At 48.9% G+C, this 10,294-nt stretch overlaps 1 protein-coding gene across 1 annotated transcript in view; it reads left to right on the forward strand.

Annotated features, from left to right (window-relative positions):
• The window catches only part of SYT3 (synaptotagmin 3), a 61,245-nt gene extending 50,951 nt beyond the window's left edge, over positions 1–10,294 (forward strand). The window contains exons 6-10 of the mRNA XM_035135526.3: positions 160–280; positions 2,930–3,101; positions 4,515–4,644; positions 5,038–5,158; positions 8,490–10,294. Coding sequence (XP_034991417.1) covers positions 160–280; positions 2,930–3,101; positions 4,515–4,644; positions 5,038–5,124 — 510 coding nt within the window. The 3' untranslated portion in view covers positions 5,125–5,158; positions 8,490–10,294. The remainder of the gene's footprint in view (positions 1–159; positions 281–2,929; positions 3,102–4,514; positions 4,645–5,037; positions 5,159–8,489) is intronic.

Below are 10,294 nucleotides of genomic sequence, written 5' to 3' on the forward strand. Positions count from 1 at the left end.
AATGGATTCCGTTTGACTTCTGAGGTACGACTGTATATCATGATGCAATATGCCTCTCCAGCCACCATATTGACTGATGCTCCGTGCTGGGATTTCCTTATCCCCCAGATACATTTACTGACCGTGTTGTTTTCTTCTTCATCTTCTCCCATCTCACAGGAAAAAGCGGATTTAGGGGAGCTGAATTTCTCTCTCTGTTACTTGCCCACCGCTGGGCGCCTCACGGTCACCATCATCAAGGCCACCAACCTCAAAGCCATGGATCTGACTGGATTTTCTGGTGAGCCGGTGGGGCAGCCGTGGGGGGAAGAAGGGCCGTAGCAGGGCCGGCCCTATCATTAGGCCAAGTGAGGTGGGTGCCACAGGTGGCAGGTGCTGGGTGGGGCAGCAGTGCCAAGGCATTGTGGGACATCATTGTCTCCCTGTGTGTCATGGAGTCAGCTTCTATTTATGGAAGCGTGAGTAACACACGCCATCTTTTTCTCCGCTTTAGGAGGCAAAATGTGTTGACCAGTCCCATGTGTTGGCTGGTATGTTGGCCAAACCAATGTGTGGTTGGAGGCTTAAATGCATTCGGATTGAATCAAGCAGTGGAGCCCCACACTGGGGCTCAGTAAGGGACCCCGGAGAGGGAAAAGGCTTGGAGACAGAAGACAAATATGGGCAAGTAAGATGAGGAGGGGGAAAATAATGCTGGAAAGGAGGTTGTGGTGGTGAAATACATTAGGCAGCTAGGATAGAGAGGCAGAAATAGTATATTGGGATCCAGTGATCAATCTGTGGCTTATTTGCTGTAAGTTGACCAGGGTGGTTTAACATCAGCAGAAACAACACAGCTAGGGTTGCCAGACTCAATAGAGGACAGGACTTCTGTGCCTTTAATTGCCATGCTCTCTTTTGAGTCTGGAAACCTTAAAGGTTTCTAGACTCAAAAGAGAGCAGGGCACAGAAGTCCTGTCCTCTATTGAGTCTGGCAACCCTAAACATAGCTCCCCCGCACACACACACAAATGAGACTGCTGAAATTAAGAAAATCACACAAAAACGATAAGAGGACAAGAACTCAGGCCACTGTAATAATAAAGTCCTTTTTGTGATGCAAATGTTGCAATGATTTCAAAAAGTCTCTTGTATTTTATGTACACAAGGGTCATTCAAACACTACCAGAGATCAGTGGTTCCCAACAGGTGGTCCGTGGACCCCCAGGGGTCCGCGAGCTATGCCAGAGGGGTCCGCAAGATGCTATTAGAATAAAAAATATATTAATTAAATATATTTCGTATGATAACAGATTTTTTGTTTTGGCCGCTTCCTGCATGAGCAGAGTCTAGCGCAAAACTAGAATTAGATAGAGGCAGTAGTTCTGCTATATGCCGTTAGGTGGCGCTTTACAAACACTACTGTTTTGCAAAGAGGCAGCGCACGCATTCTACTAACGCTCACCTCCCCAAGATGCTTTGCGCACGTCGGCTTCATTTGTGCGCTACTGCGCAGGTACCCTGTCTTCTCCATTCCCCTCCCTCCTCCCTGGCACGCGCCGCCTCTTTGCAAAACATTAGTGTTTGTAAACAAAGCGTTGTTTTTCACGGAAGCTACAGTTCGCGTAGTTAAAAATGGACCATTGGTTAAAAATATAAAATATAAAAAGACTCTTAATTTGGCTCTCACTTTTTAATTTTAGGATTAGGAATTAATGGGGGTCCTTGTCACAATAGTGGCTCGATGAGGGGTCCTCGAGAAAATTTTGTTGGGAACCCCTGCCATAGATAATATGTCGCTGTTATTTTTTTTTAAGTATCTCTTAAACATTTCCCATTTTTGAGAAAAGAATTGTTTGGTGTTACCTCTTAACCTATTTGTTAATTGAGCCATTTCCACATACAGTGGTACCTCGGGTTAAGAACTTAATTCGTTCTGGAGGTCCGTTCTCAATCTGAAACTGTTCTTAACCTGAGGTACCGCTTTAGCTAATGGGGCCTCCCGCTGCCGCTGTGCCGCAGGCTGGGCCTTGGTGCTTGGGGAGAGGTGTAGACCTGAAATATTCTGGGGGCAAGTACGGTAGGTTTTCAGCCATCAGCATTAACAACAACAACAACAATTTATTTATAACCTGCCCATCTGGCTGGGTTTCCCTAGCCACTCTGGGCGACTCCCAACAGGATATTAAAAACACAATAAAACATAAAACATTAAAAACTTCCCTAAACAGGGCTGCCTTCAGATGTCTTCTAAAAGTCAGATAGTTGTTTATTTCCTTGACATCTGATGGGAGGGCCTTCCACAGGGCGGGTGCCACTACCGAGAAGGCCCTCTGCCTGGTTCCCTATAACGTCGCAGGGAGGGAACTTCCAGAAGGCCCTCAGAGCTGGACCTCAGTGTCAGGGCCGGACGGTGGGGGTGAAGACGCTCCTTCAGATATACTGAAGTCCCCCTTCTCTCTTCCGGAAGCCACAGTTGCATGGGGTTGGATGAGGTCATGCCCACTGACCCTCACCCAAGTGTCACACCCCCTCTCGGGCATCCAAGCATTGGAGCAAAAACAATTGGCAGGCGCTGTTCCCCAACCGCTAGAGGTCATCTCAGATGGGACCGGCAAGCACTTCCTGGGACTGCCCAGCGACAGCAAGGGCCAAGCATATATTGGGACTGGAACCGCTGTCAAGATGGCGGCATCCCAAAGCAGAGATGGGGAGAACGGTGACAAGTAGGCAGCATGGGCCGGGCCTGGGCTGCTTCCCCCGTAATTCTGTCAGCCTCCTCTCTCCAGATTTAGGGAGAGCTCTTAATGTTTAATAAATTATTGTATTTAATACTTCTGTTGGAAGCCGCCCAGAGTGACTGGGGAAACCCAGCCAGATGGGCGGGGTATAAATAATAAATTATTATTATTATTATTATTATTATTATTATTATTATTATTATCTCCAGATCCCTACGTCAAGGCATCCCTCATGTGCGAAGGGCGGCGGCTGAAGAAGCGCAAGACGTCCATCAAGAAGAACACGCTCAACCCCAGTTACAACGAGGCCCTCGTCTTTGACATCCCGCAAGACAGCATGGAGCATGTCAGCATCACCTTGGCGGTCATGGATTACGACTGGTGAGGCACAACACATGTAGGTGCGCACTCTGCCCTTAACTGCACTGCGCCAAGGAGCACAGCGGGTTGGCTAGGAACGCCGGGTGTCCATTAAGTCCCTCCGTTCTCCATTGAGCAGATGAGTCTCTTCTGGTCGGCGGTGATTCCCACTGCGTTTCTTTGCCAAAATAAGGCAATTCTGGGATTCTTAGCTCTGACCAAAGGGATATGTGGGGTCTTAAGGGCTCTGGCAAAGGGGACACTAGGAACCAGGACCACACGTGGAGGCAGAGACCCAGTTTTCCTAGCCCATGGAATGGCATGATGTGTGGTGCAAGAGGCGGCAAGGACATCCAGCTTCTCGGGAGAAGACAGTGTGAGTTAGAGGAGGAGCTAAGATACCGGCTTCTTTCGAAAGGGGTATGGAAAATCCGGACCAGGTTTTCCAGGGAGGAATCTGGTGTCTAGTGAATGGCAAGATGCACCGGGGGGGGGGTCAAGGGAGGGGCCCCACGCTTCTCAGGAAAGGCAGGAATGCTGAAATTCCTGCTTTGACTGAAAGGAAATGAGCAAAAATGGGAGCCGAGAGCTGAGTTCTCTGCAAGGCAAGTGGGGGGTTTTAAATGAGGGGAGGGGGCTGAGTGCCAGGATTTCTCGCTTCTCTCGATGGATGGGAAGCAGAGCGCAGAATGGGAGTCTGAGAGCCAGAATGCCTTGGTTCCATCCTCTTCTCCTTGACCTTGAAAGGGAAATGTTAGTGTGGCAGGTATTGTTGTTTTTTAAGAGCTGCTTCGATGTTATTTCTGCATAGGAGCCTTGCAGTGCTGAATCAGAGACAAGAGTCTGGCTCGTTTGCACAAAGCAAGCTTTCGTTGTGTCGCCAGCCTGCTGCCCACAGCCACAACCATTTCTTTCTGCATAGATGAGGAACTTTCAGCTCTCATCAGCCCCAGCCAGACTGAACAGTGGTCAGGGATGATGGGAAGTCCAGCACATCTGGAAGAGTTCCTCGTCCCCATCTTTAAGTGGGAAAGGGGCATAGCAAGCTTTTTTTAATGGCCTTAATGTTCTTTCTCCATCCCCGGTCCCAAGATTGCAATGCTAGTTCTGCTCAGAGGAAGTCCATTGATGCTAATGGACTTGACTTAGATTCAGTTATTTTGATCGGTGTGCTCTGAGGAGGACCAGCCTTGGTTACAGCACAATGTAAATAAGTTAAACTGATTTATTACACATGCACCCTTCATCGTGTGCCCTTCCCCACCCTCTTCGTTGCTCATCCTCTTCTCTCAGATGGTAGAGCATGAGACTCTTAATCTCAGGGTCGTGGGTTTTGACCCCCACGTTGGGCAAAAGATCCCCGCATTGCAGGAGGTTGGACTAGATGACCCTCGTGGCCCCTCCTGCAATCCTTATGATTCTATTATTCCACAGCATTGGGCACAACGAGGTCATCGGGATGTGCAGAGTGGGCAGCGACGCAGATGCACCTGGGAGGGACCACTGGGCCGACATGCTGGCGAACCCACGCAAACCCATCGAGCACTGGCACCAGCTAGTGGAGGTGAGTCTCGCATTTCAGCAAGAGCGGGCTCTACAATTCCCATCATCCCTGATGACCGCTGGCCCTGCTAGCTAGGGATGATGGGAGTTGTAGTACAAAAACAGCCGGAAACCCAAGTTTGGGGAACACTGGCTTAGAGGAAGTGGGGGGGTGGCGGCGTTGAAAAGCCAGGGGTGTGATCTGCTGGGTTACAACAGGGGAGCGAGGACGCCCCGTTCCTCTCTGGGAAAAGCAGGATCCCGGGCAAAGGAGCAGTGTCCAGTGGTTAGAGGGCAGGGGGGGAGGGGCAAGGCTGGTGGCTTCAAAATGCCGTCGGCGGGATTTTGGATCACGGTGGGAGCTGAGAGCGTCCCATTTTCTCCTTTGAACATTTCCTTCTCTCCCCTTCTTCAGGAGAAGACTTTGAACAGCTACATCAACAAGAATCCTCCAGCGCGGGACAAACCCAGCATCGTAGTAGAAAGTGTTCAGTCGGACTAAGGCAACCACCACCAGCCCTTTGCCACCAGGGACTGTGAGTACCTATGGCAGAAGGGGGCATGGCAGAAGGGGCGGGGAGAGAAATGTACCCACAAGTCATAACTTTAGAGGCAATTTGGAGATGCTTCCCTGGTTACTTTTTTAAAAAGGGGGGCAAAAAACCTGCACTGAACTTTTTAAACCACTGAACTGTTTTTATTTTGATTCTATATTTTGTGGTTTTATATTCTGATTTTGTTCTGTGACCTCCGGGTATAGGGCGGTATATAAATTCAATAAAGAATAAGGATAATAAGGATAGTGATGGTGATGATAATAATAATACAGTCGTACCTCGGAAGTCAAACAGAATCCGTTCTGGAAGTCCGCTCAATTTTCAAATTGTTTGGAAACCAAAGCACAGCTTCTGATTGGCTGCAGGAAGCTCCTGCAGCCAATCAGAAGCCGCAGAAGCCTCGTCGGACGTTCAGCTTCCAAAAATAGTTCGCAGACCAGAACAGACAGAACTTTTGGGTTTGTGGCGTTCAGGAGCCAAAACGTTCGAGAACTAAGCTGTTTGAAAACCCAGGTACGACCGTGATAATAACAACAACAACAACAACAACAACAACAACAACAATAATAATAATACCAGTACCTTGGTCACTCAGCTTGCTTGCGGTTCCCCCCTTTGACCATCTGAGGGAGTCAAAAGGCAGCTCTTTTACAGCTCCTTTCTTTCTGTCCTCTGAAGCCTCCGTCCCTCCCGTCCCCACTTTGAAAGAATCCTGTCCCCTTGCTCACCAGTGGGTTTTTCAAGATCACGTTGCTGTACTAATGCTTTCAATCCCCACCTTTTGTCTATCGTAACTGGGAACATGCCTGGGTAACTTAAGAAAGCTCTAGTTTATTTACAGGAAGTAAGGCATTTAGTTTTAAGTAACCAAATGCCATGATCTAAAACGCCAAGGGATCTGATTGCGTGGTCTTTTCATTTAATTATACAGTGGTGCCTCGCTAGATGAACTTAATTCGTTCCATGGGTCTTTTCTTATAACGAAAAATTCGTCTAGCGAATCCCATAGGAATGCATTGAATTTTTTTTGAATTTTTTTTTGCCCATAGGAACGCATTAATTGAATTTCAATGCATTCCTATGGCAAACCGCGATTCGCTAGACGAATTTTTCATAAAACGAATTCGTCTAGTGAGGCAACCTCCGCTCGAAAAATCCTTTCGTTAAGCGGAAATTTCGTTAAGCAGGGCATTCGTTAAGCGAGGCACCACTGTATTGTGGATTATGTTTATATGGGATTTGTAGAATTCCCCCCCCCTTTCTATGCCAACCACTGAGGGGTAAACCCTACACAAATCCCGAGTGGATTCCCTAAGAGGGTGGGGTGGTACCTGTTGCCGAACGTCTTGCTCTGCTTTCCTTTGGACCACATCGGCAAGGCCGGGGGGAACTTGTCGTCTGGGCAGCTCAGGACTTCCATACACCCTGCCCAGGCTTGTGCCCCGGGGAGGTGACTTTGGGTGCTGTTAACTCAGCGGTTTGACTTGACTCCCACACTCCCATTTCCCTCAAGACAGACAGATACTGACAACCCCAGCACAACTTGTGCTGAGAGATGGACAGAGAACATGCAAACGTGTGGGTTCCTGTACACTTCTCAGCAGCTTTTGAAACCTCTGCAGCCACAGCAGGTGCTGTGATTCTCCAGCAGTTTGACTTCACCCTCGGAGGCGCATTCCACTGTCTCTTGAGACAGACAAATGCCATCAACAATGCAGTGGTACCTTGGATCTCGAACTTAATCCATTTCGGGAGTCCGTTCGACTCCCAGAACGGTTCGAAAACCAAGGCACGGCTTCCGATTGGCTGCAGGAGCTTCCTGCACTCAAGCGGAAGCCGCATCGGACATTCGGCTTCCGAAAAACATTCGCAAACCAGAACACTCACTTCTGGGTTTGCGGCGTTCAGGAGCCTATTTGTTCGGGAGCCAAGGCATTTGAGTATCAAGGTACCACTGTACCAACCTGTTTCTAACATACACACACATACACACATATATAAAACTAAACTAAACCACACTGAAACCACAATTAAAGCAGTATCCAAATTCCAATAATTAGAGAAGTAATATCACTGTTCAGAGCAGGGATCGGGGGTCTGTGGCCCTCTTGCGTGTTGTTGTACTCCAACGCCCATCATCCCCAGCTGGCATGGCCAGTGGATGATGGGAGTTGTAGTCCAACGGCACCTGGAGGGCCACAGGCTCCCCTCCCTACCAGCCATGCCAACTCCCAGTTCAATCCTATCCCAAATGCTGTTGTCTAAAAGGCACCTCCGCCTTTGTCTCTCTCCCATTATGCTCAGCCTAGACTAAAATGTATGCTGGTACCTTGCAGCTGTTGTGCCTTCCAGGGCCAAACATAGTGATCTCAAACATTTTTAACACAATAAAAAAATTCCTTCCAGTAGCACCTTAGAGACCAACTAAGTTTGTCATTGGTATGAGCTTTCGTGTGCATGCACACTTCTTCAGATACACTGAAACAGACGTCACCAGACCCTTATATATAGTGAGAGGGTGAGAAGGGGTATTATTACTCAGAAGGGTGGTGGGAATGGGTGATGGCTGATAGGAGTGGTAAACCTGTTGACAACTGTTAACGACTGCAATTGGTCTTAACAGGAAAAAGCAAGCGGTGAGATGGCTTTATCATGTATAATGAAATAAGAATCCAATGTCTCTATTCAGACCAGGTCTCTCCGTGGTTTTAAGTTTGGTAATTCAGCAACTTCTCTTTCCAGTCTATTTCTGAAATTCTTTTGTAATAAGACAGCTACTTTGAGATCTTGTATAGAACGTCCTGGGAGACTGAAGTATTCTCCTACTGGTTTCTCTGTCTTGTGATTCCTGATGTCAGATTTATGTCCATTTATCCTTTGGCGGCCATGACCTGGAAGCTGTACGCCGGCTCCCTCGGCCAATAACGCGAGATGAGCTCCGCAACCCCAGAGTTGGTCATGACTGGACCTAATGGTCAGGGGTCCCTTTACCTTTACCTATCCTTTGGTGTAGGGTTTGGCCTGTTTGTCCAATATAGAGAGCTGAAGGGCACTGTTGGCATTTGATGAAGAAGTGTGCATGCACACGAAAGCTCATACCAATGACAAACTTAGCTGGTCTCTAAGGTGTTACTGGAAGGATTTTTAAAAAAATTTGTTTCGACTACGGCAGACCAACACGGCTACCTACCTGTAACTAATTCTTAACACAGAATCTGACATTTTGGGAATGGGCCGGGATGGGCGGCGTGCAGGGGGAGAAGAAGCAGCGGCAAAGAAACCAACATCAATTTTCCTTTCCTTTCTTTAGGGTTCCAGTGATGTGCGCTCAGCCTCGGAACTTTCTGGACTGTTGTTTCCTCTGACCCCACCCCACAGGAACTGTCAGCAAAGGGGGGGGGGACACGCCTGGTATGGTGGGGTGTGAGATTATGCCCTTCTTCGATCCCCCAGGAAGCCGCTGCCTGTTGCATCTTATCCCCCCCCCCAAGCCATAAAGGCAGCCACCAAGGAGAATTTTCCATGCGGGGCAGGAATTGTGCGTGCTGGGCGTCTAGAGCGGAAATACATTCCCCTTCCCCACTCGTCCTTTTTACATCAGGGAGGGAGGGGAGGTGGCAGTCGGTGACATGTATGTTTTGGGAGTCTCTGCTACGAAGCGTCAGGCTGGAGCGCGGGCACGCCACCGTTTTGTTTTCCGATGGAGGTCCCGTGCCTTTTCAACAAGTTGCATGGCAGGCAGGAATCCAACAGGTGCCCCCGTCACAAAACACACCTGTGGGCCAGGCGACTGCTCTGTTGGAAGTTCTGACAGCAAAAGCAACAGACTCCATGACAGGCAGGAGGGACATTCTTTGACAGATTCCCAGATTTAACCTTCTCCCCTCTCTCTCCCCACTCCCAATCCCAAGTATGGGATTTCGCTCTTTTCCTAGCTGTGAATTTTGGACAAAGTGACTGTTTACCCTCTGCTGGAGAATGTGGATGATTTTTTTTTCTTCTGGTGGGGTGGAGGCAATATTCTGGACTCCCTCTCTGTTCTTTGCTTTCTCTTGTCACAGTAGACCTCTTGGATGAGGTAAGGGAACAGGGAACGGTTCCTTCTGCTGCCTACTTGGGGGGGGGCAGAGAGGGAAAAGGTCCTCCCATTTCGCAAGAATGCACGCGGGACCCTTTGCTCCAGTCTGCATGAGGGGCAGGGGGGAGACGTTGGGGCTTTCCTGCCCTCGCTACTCTGCCCAGAGGGGCAACTGGCAAAGAGAGGGTTGAGGGGGGCACTGGCATTTCTCAGCACAGATTAGGTGGCCTGTAGTCACCACAAAAGGCTCCACGATGGACAAAGTTTGGAGCCAATGTTTTGCTCCTCCTTTTAAACTGGATTGGGGCCTCCCTGAACTCCCAACGTAGTCAACTGATTCTGGACTGTGTGTGTGTGTGTGTAAGTGTATGGGGGTAACAGTGTCTCTCTTCCCCCCCTCCTTCCCCAAACTTTGTTAATTTAGTTCTTCTGTAGCTTGCATGGTTGCCTCCCGCCTGGTTTGGGTAGGCGGGCTGGTTCCCAGATTTAAGCTGGGGGAGTGCCTGTTCAGAGAACCCAGGTGTCCTAGTTCTGTCTTATAAAAGTCCTGCTCGTGTCGCTCTTTCTCCCTGCTTCTCTCCCCCCCCCCCCCCGGAATTTCTTCTTCTTTGGAATGTCAAAGGGTGTTCTGTTTTCCCCGCCCTTGCCCTCCTTCTATGCCCCCACCCACCCAAACGCACGTCCATTCGTCATTTTGTCTTTGTCCGTCCTCTCGTTTATTGAAGTTCTGTCCTGTTTATGGTTGGGTTGTGGGTTTTTTGGGGTTATTTATTTCTTTATTTTAATAATATAAAAAGTGTGTGAAATGAAAGTGGGGAGGGGAACAAAACAGGAAAAACAGCCCTGCTTCCTAAACCCTCGTTCCCCTTTTTTTTGGAGAAGCCATATACCTCCCCCCCAATTGCTTGGGTACCAACCCGCCCGGCACAAGTGGGGGAGGGGAGGGGGCCGGAAGGTGTTCTCTCTCTGCAATAGGTTTGGAACTTGAAGCTGCTGCTAAAACAAAACAGTGACATCAATAAAACTGGATAAAAACA

This window comes from Zootoca vivipara, chromosome 12 (assembly GCF_965207765.1).
Source record: "Zootoca vivipara chromosome 12, rZooViv2.hap1.1, whole genome shotgun sequence".
In the NCBI taxonomy this organism is placed as follows: domain Eukaryota; kingdom Metazoa; phylum Chordata; class Lepidosauria; order Squamata; family Lacertidae; genus Zootoca; species Zootoca vivipara.